At 33.7% G+C, this 19,876-nt stretch overlaps 1 protein-coding gene across 1 annotated transcript in view; it reads right to left on the bottom strand.

The window, feature by feature from the left end:
• The window catches only part of LOC118204649 (dynamin-1-like), an 89,537-nt gene extending 71,623 nt beyond the window's left edge, over window positions 1–17,914 (bottom strand). The window contains exons 1-2 of the mRNA XM_085812420.1: window positions 17,893–17,914; window positions 12,961–13,129 (exon numbers count right to left, since the gene is read on the bottom strand). Of these exons, the coding sequence (XP_085668546.1) occupies window positions 12,961–13,129; window positions 17,893–17,914 (191 nt within the window). The remainder of the gene's footprint in view (window positions 1–12,960; window positions 13,130–17,892) is intronic.
• Between the last annotated feature and the right edge of the window lie 1,962 nt (window positions 17,915–19,876).

Consider the following 19,876-nt stretch of genomic DNA (forward strand, 5'->3'; position numbering starts at 1 on the left):
TCCTGAGAGATATTTAACATGATTTTACACAGACATACACTGCTACTGTTGCGCACAGTTAAAAAAAAATAAAGAATTACTATCGTTAAATGACTTTAATCAACGTTACTGAGTAATGTTACTAAACTGTCAAATGATCATTCTGATTTAAAAAAAAAGACAGCTGCAGAAAGCAGCTTGAAATGAAAATTAGCAAAAGTCAAAATTTACGTCGATGAGAAAATCGCATAAACTGGCGTTTTTTCGGTATAACAAACACTCTTGTACAGATAAGGAATTTTTGCATCTATCTCATGCTAAAATGAAGAATCAACACAATTTACAGAAACGAATCGCGTAGCCATAGCTAACGGATATTTTGCACCACCAAGATTGAGCCAAAGTCTACCTGAAAGATTGTGGATTTGGTTCTATTAGATTGGAACTGTTCGATCAAAGTTGCTCACGTTCAGATTATGACCGTAGTAGATGATGACGGAAGTGCCACCAAGATGCAAAGACAACTTTTAATGGCAATTCGGCAAAGAACATCCAGAGAAAAAATTCGCAGCGGCCTTGATTCACGAGGACTGTAAGCAGGTGACAGGTGACTGAGGACGGGGACGCCTGACGTATAACATAGGTAAACAGGCATATGTCCCACGTCCTCCACTATCTCGAAGAAGCAACTCACTGGAGCCCCGTGAGGGAGGACTGTAAGCACGTAGGCCAGCTGTTTGCATCCCTGTAGTCTCCCAGCATTGTATCTTTTTTCTTTACATTTTCTCCAAAATTTATAAGGCAAAGTTTACATTGTTTATACATTTTAAATGATTGTAACTTCTTTAAAAATTAGAATGTTTGAATTCGGTTTTTGCATACGATTTAGTTACGTATATGGAATATTACGAGAGTAAAAAATCAATTTCAATATTTTGGTTGATTTTTAGCTATTTTAAAGTCCATCGTCCCCTTAAGAAATTTTTTCCCAGATTAAAATACACATAGAACAAAAAAAAAAAAAAAAAAAAGACTAGAATAATGATAACTTAAAACACATATTAATAATTAAAATTCGCGACATGACAAAGCTAAATATTAATGCGTAGTAAAAAGAAGTTAATATGGATTTCTTACACAACTGAGCCCCTCCCCCAAAAACCATCTTAAAATGTTTCGCACGCACTAAATATCCATGTTCATTTATCCATGAGATCCATATTATATTAAAATGCTGTCTAAACTAATCTGGTATTGCAAATGATACACAAGAAAATTACGTGCTTATTAAATAATTGTTTCTGTTACTTGTATTTTTCATTACTTCCTGAGAGATATTTAACATGATTTTACACAGACATACACTGCTACAGTTGCGCACAGTTAAAAAAAATAAAGAATTACTATCGTTAAATGACTTTAATCAACGTTACTGAGTAATGTTACTAAACTGTCAAATGATCATTCTGATTTAAAAAAAAAGACAGCTGCAGAAAGCAGCTTGAAATGAAAATTAGCAAAAGTCAAAATTTACGTCGATGAGAAAATCGCATAAACTGGCGTTTTTTCGGTATAACAAACACTCTTGTACAGATAAGGAATTTTTGCATCTATCTCATGCTAAAATGAAGAATCAACACAATTTACAGAAACGAATCGCGTAGCCATAGCTAACGGATATTTTGCACCACCAAGATTGAGCCAAAGTCTACCTGAAAGATTGTGGATTTGGTTCTATTAGATTGGAACTGTTCGATCAAAGTTGCTCACGTTCAGATTATGACCGTAGTAGATGATGACGGAAGTGCCACCAAGATGCAAAGACAACTTTTAATGGCAATTCGGCAAAGAACATCCAGAGAAAAAATTCGCAGCGGCCTTGATTCACGAGGACTGTAAGCAGGTGACAGGTGACGGAGGACGGGGACGCCTGACGTATAACATAGGTAAACAGGCATATGTCCCACGTCCTCCACTATCTCGACGAAGCAACTCACTGGAGCCCCGTGAGGGAGGACTGTAAGCACGTAGGCCACCTGTTTGCATCCCTGTAGTCTCCCAGCATTGTATCTTTTTTCTTTACATTTTCTCCAAAATTTATAAGGCAAAGTTTACATTGTTTATACATTTTAAATGATTGTAACTTCTTTAAAAATTAGAATGTTTGAATTCGGTTTTTTGCATACGATTTAGTTACGTATATGGAATATTACGAGAGTAAAAAATCAATTTCAATATTTTGGTTGATTTTTAGCTATTTTAAAGTCCACCGTCCCCTTAAGAAATTTTTTCCCAGATTAAAATACACATAGAACAAAAAAAAAAAAAAAAAAAAAAAAAAAAAAAAAAAAAAAAAGACTAGAATAATGATAACTTAAAACACATATTAATAATTAAAATTCGCGACATGACAAAGCTAAATATTAATGCGTAGTAAAAAGAAGTTAATATGGATTTCTTACACAACTGAGCCCCTCCCCCAAAAACCAATTTAAAATGTTTCGCACGCACTAAATATCCATGTTCATTTATTTATCCATGAGATCCATATTATATTAAAATGCTGTCTAAACTAATCTGGTATTGCAAATGATACACAAGAAAATTACGTGCTTATTAAATAATTGTTTCTGTTACTTGTATTTTTCATTACTTCCTGAGAGATATTTAACATGATTTTACACAGACATACACTGCTACTGTTGCGCACAGTTAAAAAAAAATAAAGAATTACTATCGTTAAATGACTTTAATCAACGTTACTGAGTAATGTTACTAAATTGTCAAATGATCATTCTGATTTAAAAAAAAAGACAGCTGCAGAAAGCAGCTTGAAATGAAAATTAGCAAAAGTCAAAATTTACGTCGATGAGAAAATCGCATAAACTGGCGTTTTTTCGGTATAACAAACACTCTTGTACAGATAAGGAATTTTTGCATCTATCTCATGCTAAAATGAAGAATCAACACAATTTACAGAAACGAATCGCGTAGCCATAGCTAACGGATATTTTGCACCACCAAGATTGAGCCAAAGTCTACCTGAAAGATTGTGGATTTGGTTCTATTAGATTGGAACTGTTCGATCAAAGTTGCTCACGTTCAGATTATGACCGTAGTAGATGATGACGGAAGTGCCACCAAGATGCAAAGACAACTTTTAATGGCAATTCGGCAAAGAACATCCAGAGAAAAAATTCGCAGCGGCCTTGATTCACGAGGACTGTAAGCAGGTGACAGGTGACGGAGGACGGGGACGCCTGACGTATAACATAGGTAAACAGGCATATGTCCCACGTCCTCCACTATCTCGAAGAAGCAACTCACTGGAGCCCCGTGAGGGAGGACTGTAAGCACGTAGGCCACCTGTTTGCATCCCTGTAGTCTCCCAGCATTGTATCTTTTTTCTTTACATTTTCTCCAAAATTTATAAGGCAAAGTTTACATTGTTTATACATTTTAAATGATTGTAACTTCTTTAAAAATTAGAATGTTTGAATTCGGTTTTTTGCATACGATTTAGTTACGTATATGGAATATTACGAGAGTAAAAAATCAATTTCAATATTTTGGTTGATTTTTAGCTATTTTAAAGTCCACCGTCCCCTTAAGAAATTTTTTCCCAGATTAAAATACACATAGAACAAAAAAAAAAAAAAAAAAAAAGACTAGAATAATGATAACTTAAAACACATATTAATAATTAAAATTCGCGACATGACAAAGCTAAATATTAATGCGTAGTAAAAAGAAGTTAATATGGATTTCTTACACAACTGAGCCCTTCCCCCAAAAACCAATTTAAAATGTTTCGCACGCACTAAATATCCATGTTCATTTATTTATCCATGAGATCCATATTATATTAAAATGCTGTCTAAACTAATCTGGTATTGCAAATGATACACAAGAAAATTACGTGCTTATTAAATAATTGTTTCTGTTACTTGTATTTTTCATTACTTCCTGAGAGATATTTAACATGATTTTACACAGACATACACTGCTACTGTTGCGCACAGTTAAAAAAAAATAAAGAATTACTATCGTTAAATGACTTTAATCAACGTTACTGAGTAATGTTACTAAATTGTCAAATGATCATTCTGATTTAAAAAAAAAGACAGCTGCAGAAAGCAGCTTGAAATGAAAATTAGCAAAAGTCAAAATTTACGTCGATGAGAAAATCGCATAAACTGGCGTTTTTTCGGTATAACAAACACTCTTGTACAGATAAGGAATTTTTGCATCTATCTCATGCTAAAATGAAGAATCAACACAATTTACAGAAACGAATCGCGTAGCCATAGCTAACGGATATTTTGCACCACCAAGATTGAGCCAAAGTCTACCTGAAAGATTGTGGATTTGGTTCTATTAGATTGGAACTGTTCGATCAAAGTTGCTCACGTTCAGATTATGACCGTAGTAGATGATGACGGAAGTGCCACCAAGATGCAAAGACAACTTTTAATGGCAATTCGGCAAAGAACATCCAGAGAAAAAATTCGCAGCGGCCTTGATTCACGAGGACTGTAAGCAGGTGACAGGTGACGGAGGACGGGGACGCCTGACGTATAACATAGGTAAACAGGCATATGTCCCACGTCCTCCACTATCTCGAAGAAGCAACTCACTGGAGCCCCGTGAGGGAGGACTGTAAGCACGTAGGCCACCTGTTTGCATCCCTGTAGTCTCCCAGCATTGTATCTTTTTTCTTTACATTTTCTCCAAAATTTATAAGGCAAAGTTTACATTGTTTATACATTTTAAATGATTGTAACTTCTTTAAAAATTAGAATGTTTGAATTCGGTTTTTTGCATACGATTTAGTTACGTATATGGAATATTACGAGAGTAAAAAATCAATTTCAATATTTTGGTTGATTTTTAGCTATTTTAAAGTCCACCGTCCCCTTAAGAAATTTTTTCCCAGATTAAAATACACATAGAACAAAAAAAAAAAAAAAAAAAAAGACTAGAATAATGATAACTTAAAACACATATTAATAATTAAAATTCGCGACATGACAAAGCTAAATATTAATGCGTAGTAAAAAGAAGTTAATATGGATTTCTTACACAACTGAGCCCTTCCCCCAAAAACCAATTTAAAATGTTTCGCACGCACTAAATATCCATGTTCATTTATTTATCCATGAGATCCATATTATATTAAAATGCTGTCTAAACTAATCTGGTATTGCAAATGATACACAAGAAAATTACGTGCTTATTAAATAATTGTTTCTGTTACTTGTATTTTTCATTACTTCCTGAGAGATATTTAACATGATTTTACACAGACATACACTGCTACTGTTGCGCACAGTTAAAAAAAAATAAAGAATTACTATCGTTAAATGACTTTAATCAACGTTACTGAGTAATGTTACTAAACTGTCAAATGATCATTCTGATTTAAAAAAAAAGACAGCTGCAGAAAGCAGCTTGAAATGAAAATTAGCAAAAGTCAAAATTTACGTCGATGAGAAAATCGCATAAACTGGCGTTTTTTCGGTATAACAAACACTCTTGTACAGATAAGGAATTTTTGCATCTATCTCATGCTAAAATGAAGAATCAACACAATTTACAGAAACGAATCGCGTAGCCATAGCTAACGGATATTTTGCACCACCAAGATTGAGCCAAAGTCTACCTGAAAGATTGTGGATTTGGTTCTATTAGACTGGAACTGTTCGATCAAAGTTGCTCACGTTCAGATTATGACCGTAGTAGATGATGACGGAAGTGCCACCAAGATGCAAAGACAACTTTTAATGGCAATTCGGCAAAGAACATCCAGAGAAAAAATTCGCAGCGGCCTTGATTCACGAGGACTGTAAGCAGGTGACAGGTGACTGAGGACGGGGACGCCTGACGTATAACATAGGTAAACAGGCATATGTCCCACGTCCTCCACTATCTCGAAGAAGCAACTCACTGGAGCCCCGTGAGGGAGGACTGTAAGCACGTAGGCCACCTGTTTGCATCCCTGTAGTCTCCCAGCATTGTATCTTTTTTCTTTACATTTTCTCCAAAATTTATAAGGCAAAGTTTACATTGTTTATACATTTTAAATGATTGTAACTTCTTTAAAAATTAGAATGTTTGAATTCGGTTTTTTGCATACGATTTAGTTACGTATATGGAATATTACGAGAGTAAAAAATCAATTTCAATATTTTGGTTGATTTTTAGCTATTTTAAAGTCCACCGTCCCCTTAAGAAATTTTTTCCCAGATTAAAATACACATAGAACAAAAAAAAAAAAAAAAAAAAAAGACTAGAATAATGATAACTTAAAACACATATTAATAATTAAAATTCGCGACATGACAAAGCTAAATATTAATGCGTAGTAAAAAGAAGTTAATATGGATTTCTTACACAACTGAGCCCCTCCCCCAAAAACCAATTTAAAATGTTTCGCACGCACTAAATATCCATGTTCATTTATTTATCCATGAGATCCATATTATATTAAAATGCTGTCTAAACTAATCTGGTATTGCAAATGATACACAAGAAAATTACGTGCTTATTAAATAATTGTTTCTGTTACTTGTATTTTTCATTACTTCCTGAGAGATATTTAACATGATTTTACACAGACATACACTGCTACTGTTGCGCACAGTTAAAAAAATAAAGAATTACTATCGTTAAATGACTTTAATCAACGTTACTGAGTAATGTTACTAAACTGTCAAATGATCATTCTGATTTAAAAAAAAAGACAGCTGCAGAAAGCAGCTTGAAATGAAAATTAGCAAAAGTCAAAATTTACGTCGATGAGAAAATCGCATAAACTGGCGTTTTTTCGGTATAACAAACACTCTTGTACAGATAAGGAATTTTTGCATCTATCTCATGCTAAAATGAAGAATCAACACAATTTACAGAAACGAATCGCGTAGCCATAGCTAACGGATATTTTGCACCACCAAGATTGAGCCAAAGTCTACCTGAAAGATTGTGGATTTGGTTCTATTAGATTGGAACTGTTCGATCAAAGTTGCTCACGTTCAGATTATGACCGTAGTAGATGATGACGGAAGTGCCACCAAGATGCAAAGACAACTTTTAATGGCAATTCGGCAAAGAACATCCAGAGAAAAAATTCGCAGCGGCCTTGATTTACGAGGACTGTAAGCAGGTGACAGGTGACGGAGGACGGGGACGCCTGACGTATAACATAGGTAAACAGGCATATGTCCCACGTCCTCCACTATCTCGAAGAAGCAACTCACTGGAGCCCCGTGAGGGAGGACTGTAAGCACGTAGGCCAGCTGTTTGCATCCCTGTAGTCTCCCAGCATTGTATCTTTTTTCTTTACATTTTCTCCAAAATTTATAAGGCAAAGTTTACATTGTTTATACATTTTAAATGATTGTAACTTCTTTAAAAATTAGAATGTTTGAATTCGGTTTTTTGCATACGATTTAGTTACGTATATGGAATATTACGAGAGTAAAAAATCAATTTCAATATTTTGGTTGATTTTTAGCTATTTTAAAGTCCACCGTCCCCTTAAGAAATTTTTTCCCAGATTAAAATACACATAGAACAAAAAAAAAAAAAAAAAAGACTAGAATAATGATAACTTAAAACACATATTAATAATTAAAATTCGCGACATGACAAAGCTAAATATTAATGCGTAGTAAAAAGAAGTTAATATGGATTTCTTACACAACTGAGCCCCTCCCCCAAAAACCAATTTAAAATGTTTCGCACGCACTAAATATCCATGTTCATTTATCCATGAGATCCATATTATATTAAAATGCTGTCTAAACTAATCTGGTATTGCAAATGATACACAAGAAAATTACGTGCTTATTAAATAATTGTTTCTGTTACTTGTATTTTTCATTACTTCCTGAGAGATATTTAACATGATTTTACACAGACATACACTGCTACTGTTGCGCACAGTTAAAAAAAAATAAAGAATTACTATCGTTAAATGACTTTAATCAACGTTACTGAGTAATGTTACTAAACTGTCAAATAATCATTCTGATTTAAAAAAAAAGACAGCTGCAGAAAGCAGCTTGAAATGAAAATTAGCAAAAGTCAAAATTTACGTCGATGAGAAAATCGCATAAACTGGCGTTTTTTCGGTATAACAAACACTCTTGTACAGATAAGGAATTTTTGCATCTATCTCATGCTAAAATGAAGAATCAACACAATTTACAGAAACGAATCGCGTAGCCATAGCTAACGGATATTTTGCACCACCAAGATTGAGCCAAAGTCTACCTGAAAGATTGTGGATTTGGTTCTATTAGATTGGAACTGTTCGATCAAAGTTGCTCACGTTCAGATTATGACCGTAGTAGATGATGACGGAAGTGCCACCAAGATGCAAAGACAACTTTTAATGGCAATTCGGCAAAGAACATCCAGAGAAAAAATTCGCAGCGGCCTTGATTCACGAGGACTGTAAGCAGGTGACAGGTGACGGAGGACGGGGACGCCTGACGTATAACATAGGTAAACAGGCATATGTCCCACGTCCTCCACTATCTCGAAGAAGCAACTCACTGGAGCCCCGTGAGGGAGGACTGTAAGCACGTAGGCCAGCTGTTTGCATCCCTGTAGTCTCCCAGCATTGTAGAGCTGAAAGGGACACCGTTATTTAAGGACTTAAAAAGCATGGCCAGATTCTCTTCTCCAGTGGAATCCAGATTCAGCCTAGAACTAGATAATCGGCGACTTCAGATTTGGAGAGTACATCTGACTTCTGACAGTCCCTCAAATTCCGATCGACAACTTATAATCTAGAAAGTTCATCGCATGTCAAATATGGATCGCGTTCTGCTGAAAATTAATTTCAGAAGGTATAAGCTTAAGTGGATATACTGATGTGTACATCATTCGGAATGGATGCCTGACTTAGACTACAGAGGTACAGGAATGGAAAGTTTTTTATTTCTGGTCACATATTATATTGCTGTTATCGGCGATTCAATTGTTTTTATGCATGACTGAAATCCACACTGCTGTTTTTGAACTGCATTGACACGTTGCTGGTTTGGAACTGCTGAAAGATGTCAGGTTACCCATCTTGCAGAAGCTTTCTACATGCGAAATATTCATTCAGAACGTGCAATTCAGAATGTTTCGAATTCATTAAGAATGTTCAGTTGTTTTTGATAGATCTAAACTTGCTGTTATCTCCTTGACTTTCAATTTCCTATCCGTCAATATTTTCTGATGTCAGTGCCTCCAATGGTTGAACTTCACAAGAACCATCTTCTACAGATTTTCGACCCATTGGGGGGATCCTATTTTCATGGTAGTATAGGGAGGGTACGAATCACTGTATACAAGATCGGAAGCGTTATTTAATTTCTTTTAGAGTTAAGTCTTTCTTTGGTAAAAAATTTAATCACATAACAATAATCAATTTTAAAATTTTCAAAACAAAATTTTACCTTAGTATTCAAAATTTTAAATTAAATGATACAATAGAGAAATACTATTGTCGTAAACAAAATCATTTACTTCATTAAAATAACTTTTTTACAATATTATTTAATAAAAAGTACTTTTTATTATTTAACAAGATTATTCATTACATATATTTAATAAATTAAAAGGCATTTTATGTAGATCATACACAAACAATATTTTCACCAAACTGCGAAGCCAAGAGAAGAAAAGCTTTTCGAAGCTTTATAGCCATAAAAACTAATCCGCACTGAGTATAAGATTAGTAAAATTAAGTAAAAAATATTCCGTCAGTTAATGACTAAACATCTTGCAATGAATCTGAGAGTTAAAATGTATTTAAACGATGAACAAGAATGCGAAGGACACATGCTGAGTATCTTATATGAGACTAATTCAAAAGCAAAGACATAGCAACGTAAGCTAGTCTAGATATTCCACAGATAGAGACAAAATAAATATTTCAACTCATTCCTGCGTGACTCAATTCACTCAGCATTTACATCGAAAACTGCATGTGCATGACTTTTTTATACTTTTAATAAGGAGAGAGACATTTAAGCGATACTATATTACGCCTGTTCATTTCTGTTGGGCGATGTAATTACAAGTACTGGTATTAAAGTAAATATACATAATTAGCAGAGTAAGTATAATTACCACTATTAGTGTTATGTATAAGTATAAAAAGAATATAAATATCTGAAGTTACGAAAAAAACGTCAAAAGAAACTCAAAATCTTCATTTGAAAACGAAATTTGAATAGAAAATATATTCAAACTATAATCATTACACTAAATTCTAAAAAAGGTATGTTATCATCAAATATAATTTGGCACTACTTCAGTAAATCTAAACTATTCTTATTCTAATCATATGAAACTCAATTAGCAAAATAAACAATTGCATAAAACATATTCAATCTTATTCATTTTATTAAACAATAAAAAAAAATTTTTAAGTTCTAAAGGATATAATAATTGAACTGGTTGTTTTATTATTGTTCCATCAGCAGTTTTTAGTTCACAAGAACGAACTTTGTTGTCACGACCACGAAAATCGTTTATCACTCTAACACAGTTCCATAAAAGTTTGCACTTGTTGTTGCCTTCGATTAAAACAAGATCATCGACTTTTAGATCATCATAAACGTTAGGATTTTTTAAGTTGATGAGCTGTTCGAAGATCCATCAAATATTGTTTTTTCCATTTATTCCACAATTGTCTAACCAATAAATCTTGGTAAATCTTTCTTTTGGTCAGAGAGGACTTGGTAGAGCTATCTTTAACAATGGTATTAAAGTTGATAGGTAATGTAGAAACTTTGCTTCAAAAAATAAAAAAAATTGACCGGCTTCAGTGGCAACGGTTCCTTGTGGTCATTGTATACATATGTCAAAGGACGAGAATTCAAAACAGCTTCCACTTGTACTAAAACCATTGACAATTCTTCAAACGTTAGTAAAGCTTTACCGAGAATTTTTCTTAAGCACTCTTTCACTGATTTTACTAATCTCTCGTAGAAGCCTCCTCACCAAGCCCCTCGTTCTATTACAAACATCCAACTGATTCTTTAATTCGACAGAAAATCTTGGAATTTCTCATTCGACAATAGTTTAGAGAAATGTTTGAGTTCCTTTTTTTCCACTTTTAAAAGTTTTTGCGTTGTCTGAATAAATTACTCGACAATTGCCTCTCCTAGATGTGAATCTTTCGAATGCCATCAAGAAAGAATCTGCAGAGAGATTCGGTACAAGTTCCGGATGTATGGCTCTAGTAATAGCGCAAGTAAATAAATGTTATATAAGCTTTTTGACTTCCTTCGATGTTTTTTACGTTAAGTCCGCCCAGCAAAATCGATGCCAGACACGTAGAATGGTGGTGTCTCATTGATTCTATCTTCTGGAAGTTGAGAAGTGGTCTGGTCAGCAGACTTCAATGAATATCTTTTACAAATAAGATACTTGTTTATTATTTTCTTGACGAACCAACGTCCTTTTGGGATCCAAAAGCGACTTCGAATTTCAGCTAAGGTCGTTCGCTACTCCTCCATGCATCATTTTAACATGCGCACTTTCTACTATTAAATTCGTTAGCCAGGAGTCTCTTGAAAGAACTGCCGGATGTTTTTCATCATGTGACAAACTAGAATGTTCCAATCTTCCACCTGGTCTCAGTATCCCGTTCTGGTCTAAAAATGGATTAAAACGATATAAAAATGATTTCTTTTCGACTTTATTCGCTTTCTTCAGAGACTCGGATTTCTTTGGGATAAAAATGTTCTTGTTCAGATCGAATCCAATAACTTTCGACATCTACTAATTCTTCAGTTATTAATGGACCTTTCAAATATTTGTTTTCATAATTTTACCGATGAATCGCTTTATCTACCCAGCTATTCTTAAGAATTTTCTTAAATTACTATATTTTGAGATGTTTATAAGCCTTTCTTCAACTGCTGTGCACACAAATTCATAAATATCATTAATGTTCTTGCGGTATTCTAATTCTTCTTCAATGACAGGTTTCTCTTCATTCTGTCGGGGCCACAATTCAGACGACATTCTAAGCCATTCTGGTCCTTGAAAGCAGATAGGATTGTTTTTCAACTCATGAAGCTTAGCTTCTCTCAAAGACAAATCAGCGGGATTACATTTTCCGGGACAATAATGCCAATTTTCTGGTGATGTCAAATTTTGTATTTCCTGAATACGATTTTTAACGAAAAGCTTAAATTTCTTTGCGCAGTCTTTTATCCAGAAAAGTGTGATTTTCGAATCAGTCCAAAAAGAATAAGGAAGGTTGTAACTTCAAAACTTTAATGATGCTAGTGAATAGTTTGGCTGATAAAAGAGCTCCCATTAGTTCCAACCTAGGTAAGGTGAGCGGTTTTAAAGGCGCTACTCTTTTAGAGACATTAGGTTAATTGGAAGCAGAAAAGATGAAAAATATTTAACCTCCTTTGCCGGAAATCGAACCACGGACCTCCGGAATACCGGCCCGGTGTGCAGAATCACTACACCACGAAGGACGCTAGGAAACTACTATTGGGTGAACAATCCAACGTATATAAATTTAGCGTATGTCTTAATTTGATCTTTCGCGATATGAAAAACGCAAGTTAACTTTCATCAATCGGCGCAGTCGAATAGGAGATACAGAAATATTTCACTTTTTTTTTTTTTTTTTTACCTGCAGAATGCACCTGCAATAATTGTGGCTGGTAGAAAAAAATACTCCTGGATGCTACAATGCGAAATCTACATAAAACTGTCATTACATAAAACATAAACATTTACAGACAAAGGAGATTTATTTACTGCAGGCAGTTATATAAATCTATCCGTGTTGATTTCATACAGTGTGTTAAGCAATTAAAACAGAGAATTTCATGAAACATTGTGATATAGGACTGCAACAGAAAGGAAAAGTGAAAGTATACTAACATATAATAAAATACAATTGTAATATAAAATACATTTAAAAAAATTCATGTTAAGAAATTGACGCACTTTCCTACTATATTTTCCAGAACGCTGCTTTTTCCGGCACTCTGACATCCGACGACAACAATCTGAGGTAAAGAAATACTCAATGTATGCCCGGTAGCAGCCAAGGTATTCTGCAGTTTGTTTACGACTTCTATCAATTCTTCTTCGTCTATAATTTTACTTCCACCACCTGAAATGCAGAATATGAGCAAATCATTCATATTTAAAATATATGATATACGAAATTAAGATTTCAATTCTAAAGATTCACAAAAACTGAAATAACGATTTAAAAATTAAAAAAAAATCTAAAAGCTTTCAGATTTTGTATTACGCTTAAGGCGCGTTTTGTGTGTTACCTTTTACTTATTTAAATATCATGTTCTTCGGAATTAAACAATAAATTCAATTCATGTTCTTCGCAATTAAACCATAAAATTCAATTCAACAGCAATATCACAAAATATTTTGCATATAGCCTTAGAACTTCCGATAAACAGTCTCGCGCGCTGGAGATAAAAATGTTTTTTACTTCCTTGTACGAAGTAAAAAGGTAACTCGTAATATGACGAGCGAAGAATTTTGCTATTCATCTTCTGTACAAAATATTCTAATATTCTGTCTTTAAATTATGTTTGTCAACTTAGTCTTTAGAAATATAATTTGAAAGAAATATAACAGCTCATTTTTACTTCCTTGTAACGAAGTAATTTTTACTTCCTTGTACGAAGTAAAAAGGAAGTATTGTAATCGCGAAAAGTTTCAGGCCGCATATTTCAAAGAAAATATCCAATTTGACCGCTATCGAATGCAATTTAACGATGTTTTTGCGAAATATCTGTACGTAAGGACAGAATAAAACACTCTTTTCTTCCAAAAAAATTATAAAACTGCTTTCAAATGAATTCTGAAGAGAACTTTTCGTGGCGTCTGTACGTACGTTCGTGCGTACGTACGTATCTCGCATAACTCAAAAAACGAGTAGCCTCAGAACGTTGAAATTTTTTATATAGGACTGCTATAACATGTAGATGTGCACCTCGTATTTTGGTTGCAATCGGCCGCACCAAACGTATATAAATATATATATCCACTCTGTTACCCGGCTCAGTGATCTCAGTTGCTTTACTCTTATATGTTTGTAAATTGTACATTTTTTGCTTTAAAAATGATTGAATTATGTTGTTTTTATCTTCCGGTTAAGGTTTTTATGCCTTTGGTAAATCTCTATGCAATATTTTTAGAATTATCAACAATTTTAAAGTTGTTTTAAGTGCCGCTAAGCCTAATCCTCTTCTTGATGGCGGCGGCCATTGCCTGTAGCAGACTAGTGGATTTGTTGCCAATTTAGAGAAACGTAGCTTCGCAACAACAAAGATAACGCCTTCATTTATTATTGCCGATTAAATCACGCTTTATCCTTTCTGGAATTTTTTCGAGGAGATAAGTGTTTAAGATTTACTTCGTAATTTTTAATACAGATATTTTGAGTTTTTATGTATTTTTGCCTTGTCGGGAAGTGAAAACTGAATAAATTGAATGAGAAATACTCAAGCGTCTGTGAAAAACTGTTTCTTTTTCGTTTTGTTTGCATAATTTCTTTTATACATCGTTCTAGCTTTGTTATAGTATTTGAATAGAACATGTGGCAACGATTAGATAATTCTTTAAATGATATAAATTTTGTGCATTATGAGTTATAATATGAACGAAATATAATACTTTTAAGTGAATCTAGCGCCAGAGTGTCGCTATGGTAAACAAATACTAGAGTGAATTTTAAAGAATACATTTATTCTATTGTGGTTTATGCGTTGTCGGCGAAGTAGATTTAACTCAATCCAATAAGTTTAAATGAAATGCAAGAAAAAATGTGTATAATTTAATATTCCGTACAAGGAAGTCATGTGGTGTACACATCAGATTTTTTTTTTCGTACAGTGTTGCCATTAGTCGCTTTGAAATCGTCTAGTTTGTTAACCAAAAATTCTTTAATGCTTTAACAAAATATGAAATAGATAATAAAATAAATTCCAAATTAAGGCTTCCAGATGCCTACATTCAAATGGAGACGTACGTTATATTAAATTTGATGTCACTAGGTACCGTTGTTTTTCCGCAATGCGAGAAACATACATACATTCACGCAGATTCTTCATTACTTAATTTCTTTAAACATTATGCAGGGCGATAATATTTGGTAGCAACAATTGGAAAAGTGATTCGCTGTTATAGTGAATCGGCGCAAAATGTCAAAACGAAATGAATAGCCCTTCTGGGCAAACTGCCCCTCTGGGCTAAAAAAGGAAAAAAAAACTGAAAGCTTTCAGATTTTATATTAAGCACAAAGGGGCCTTTTTTTTTTTTTCATTTACACATATATGCATGGTTCGAGAGTAATTTGGGCTAACGCCCCTTTGGCTAAAGATATTTAAAAACAGCATATCCTTAGAATTTCCGATAAACACTCTCAGACGCTGGAGATAAAAATATTTTATTCCGCAGTGTGTTGCCATTGCTCGCTTTGAAATCTTTGAGTCCTTTAATAAAAAATTCGTTAAGTTAAAAAAAATATGAAATAGATAATAAAATCGAAACTCAAGATTTGGGCTTCCAAGTGCCCATATTGGGGTGGAGGACTACGCTATTCAAAATTTCATGACCACACGTTTCTCTCTCTTTTCTTCTGGGGGGAAACCGTGCGAGAAACATTCATGCAGATTCTTCATTATTTAATTTTTATAATAGCAACTATTTTGAAAAGTGATACAGCCGTTTATAGTGATTCGACGCAAAATGCTGTTTCGAAACTTACAGCCCTTCTATACCTGTATTCACTTCCACATTTCATACAAATATTGAAAAGAAACTATTAATTATAGTTCTTATTATTAACTTTAATTACAGTACAAAGTCCGAGATCCGGTCTTCCAACATCCGGAATGATCTAAAATCCAAACCTCAAAGCCGCCAACAAAAACGTTTTTTAAGAGCTTTTTTTATGCTTTTAAGCATGCGCATTTGATTTTTTTTTTGGGGGGGGTCAGGGTGAATCCCGATTCTTAATTCACTTCGGCACTAAATAAAACACCTAGAAACATTCATTTTAGCATAAATCTGTGTGATCAATAATTTGGATCGTAGGTGCTTGGTATAACATTTAAAATGTATTACCTAATATTTTATATTCCTGACGTCAACCTGGCGAATCATTATTTACTACATTTTGCTTTCATCACCGTATGTTCATCAACACCTCATGCGACGATCCCTAAACAATTTTTTTATATTAGTACTTGAATAAGACAGATTATGGAAATATTTTATGCTCACATTACGCTTGACGATGATTATAGATTTCAGGTAAATGCGCTAAAATGTTGACAAGGAAAAATTTTAACAAATGTTTCTTTCCATATGCTAAAAATGGATTTTGTTAATTATACTTATAAGCCAAAAGATAACATAATTGCTATTTGAATTAAAAAGTAGCTGATTTTTTATCCACATAAACGCAGTACCGGCGCCACAGCTCGATGGCCGCACCGAGTAACAAATTTAATGGATGATAAAATTTTTAGAATTTAGAGACCCAAAATTTAGAACTTCGGGAGGCGCTTGGTAGCAGAATTTAGGACCCACGTAGACTGTATCAGGCGGCAAAATATCTAGCGCCGGCCCTCAGTAAGCTTAAGTATATGAAGGTATTTATATTTTCAGGACTCAGATAAACCTTAAACATGCGAAAGAATTAAACGCAAGTATAATAAATAACCAAATTAATACAATTCAAGCTTAATTGCCTCAGTGCGCGATAGAAGCAAAGCAAAATTTAACGGAACATTTCGTCGCCATGCTAGGCAATCATGTATAGCGGACGCTGTTAAGCTAGGCTAAAATTATACTTTACCGATTCCAAAGAATTTCCGTTAGTAATAGCAGATTGCGCTGTTCCTTAACTTTCTGATTTGATCCAGCTTATCATTCTTTGTAGGCTGTTATAATTACAGCAATTGTATGAAAACTAAAGTTTGATCTTTCGATTATGTCGAAAAGAGTTTCTAATTCTGGAGCTGCAAAGGACCCAAAAAGCGAAAGCATGTTTCGATGTACATTACACAAAAAGTAGAATTGCTGCAAAAAATGTACATAGGTATATCCGTATCAAAATTAGGCGAGTAGTATGGCACTGGAAAGTTAAATGTATATGTGGATTCCGACACCCCATTCGCAATGAATAACCGAAAAATTATTCGCGATGCTAAAAGTAATGATCATGACAAAGTGATTATTAAATTGTTTAGACAGAGAAGCAGCAACGGCATGCCACTGACGGGTCCGATGCTAATCGTTCAAGCCAAAATATTTCATGAAGAAATGAACTTAACTTAGTGCACATATTTGATAGACTGATTAACCAAATTTTAAAATTGCTGTGGTGAAATGCAATTAAAATTTTCAGTTGAAAATGCTTCAGCTGATACTGAAGCTGCTGAACTATTTGCAGATGAATTCTTTGAACACATTATTAATAGTGAAATGTTACTCATTATTAATAGTGAAATGTTACTCATTATTAATAGTGAAATGTTATCTCCAAGACAAATTTACAATGTTAATGTTGATGAAACTGTTTTTTTTTTCTGGCAAAATGTACCACGAAATACATTGGCAATCTCTATAGAAAAGGCTCCAACTGGTGTCAAAGATTCCAAAGCTAGACTAAGAATTAGATTCCAAAGCTAAACTAAGAATTTTAGCAGGCGCAAATGCTGCAAGAACGCGCAAGTGTAAACCTTTCGTAATCGGAAAAAATGCTCAACTCGAGCATTTAAAGGATTAAAGATTTTTCCCGTTATACATCATGCAAATAAAAGAGGACGGATGCCATGTATTATTGGTTTGAAAATCATTTCATACCCAAGACTCGACAAAATTTGAATTTTGGCTTACCTGATGACGAAAAAATTGTCATGATTTCATTTAAAAGTTTTAATGAAGGATAATGTATCCATTCTTTCCTCCAAGTCCTTCATTCAGCCTATGGATACCGGAATAGTTTGCGCGCTGAAGTGCAAATATAAAGTAGCATTTTTAAAATCCATGTAAAATTTCGTGAATACTGGCAAGATGTGTCAAGAATTTTTGAAATATTTTAGCATAAAGTCTGCAGTGTGGAGCAGCGCAAGATCGTGGGAGGATGTGGCAGTAGATACTTTAAAAAGTGATTAGTATAATTTATGGCAAGGTACCCATATTTCATAGTGAGGAGGATGAAGATGATGGCCACGAATTTGAAGGCTTTCGGATATTGCAAACAAGAGGTGAAACTTTCCAATTAATGGATTTTGTAAAGAATTAAGAATTCGAAGTTACATAAATAAGAAGGAATTTTTTTTTAATTTATTCAAAAAGGAATGTTAATGAGTAAATACCTATACATCCAAACAAAGTAATCCAGTAATAAATGAAGCATTTCAGTAATAAATGAAGTAATCCAGTAATAAATGTAACAAAGTAATCCAGTAATAAATGAAGATGATATAACAAAGTTTTTCATTGCGATCACAATGCTCCAAGCATCAACCAATTACCGGACAGCGAAATGGGTAGGTTCTAGATCCAGAAAATAGCGCTACCGATAGTGAAGAAAGTGACAGAGAGGTAATTGAAAACGAAAAATTTTGATTGACAAGTTAGTCGGAATTCTCGTCACAGCAACTACAGGACTTGAAAAGTGGAACTTTGTATCTGAATAAGACATTATGTCTGTCTATAGAATTGAAGAGAAAGTATTAGCACAAAAAAAGGAAGCAACTTAAACGATTTATATTCAAAGAAATGTTTAACAAATAAATATTAAGCTTTTCTTTGTAAATTTTGATACCCTTTAGATCATAAATACTGTTATAATAATAGTTGTTCGTGATCGTGATGATTTTATATTCCACACACACATAAAAAAAATTATAAAAAAAAAAAAAAACCAGGAATACTCGAATCTGCAGTAGGTTCGTCGACAAACTCTTTCGCAGAATATACGAAGGGTTTGTTTGGAAATTTAGTTTCTTCGCTCCTGACCGATCAAATTTGCACCTTTTTGTCTTAGCTTATGTAAGCTTAAGTGCAGCTACTTCTCAGAATAAATGTAAAACTGAATATAAACTGTGTGCAGCTAATGGCACGGACATTTCCGCATATAGTATAAAAACGTTGACCCTTGATTTGTGATTACACCGTGATTTTCAGTTTCCATTCATAATTACTATGTCTAAAAATGTTATTTTAGGAGCTGACTTTTTTCACAAATATAACTCATTTATTGATATAAATAAGAAACGAATGATGGTGTAACAGAATTTAGTATCAGTTCAGTCTATTTCAGGTAATAACTATGCAACCACATTAAATAAATCCATAAAATCTTTCGATTTACTTTTGAAATATCCCAAAATTTTTAAACCTAACCTTTACTCAAACTAAGCATGGTAGTACACGTTTGATAATGACTCATGGTCAATCCATACAGGATGTATCAGTACAGCGTTGACAAACTTTCAGAGAGATAGAGTACACCTAGGCCGGTGGGGGAACTTTCAAGAAAAAATATTCAGATGAGAAGAATAATTATCTGATAAAAATGTTTTCTTATTGCTACTGTTTACTTATTATACTTTGAAAATTGTTGGTAATGAACATAATTTTACCATATGGACCCAATGACTTGCACTTAAAAAGATAAATCCGGAACAGCCTACGCTGTATTTTTATCGATGACATAAAAGTAATTTATCAAACACTTAAAATACTTCCACCGTCCTTTACTCATCCATATATGTATATTCGTTAGCAGTCGTTTATGTTAACCTACACAACATGCAAAACTCATAACTGGATACTTTTCATTTTTATTCATTCATTTTCCGGTTTCAATCAC

This window comes from Stegodyphus dumicola, chromosome 3, assembly GCF_044657685.1.
Source record: "Stegodyphus dumicola isolate Sdum_Otavi_A_Nest chromosome 3, ASM4465768v1".
NCBI lineage: Eukaryota > Metazoa > Arthropoda > Arachnida > Araneae > Eresidae > Stegodyphus > Stegodyphus dumicola.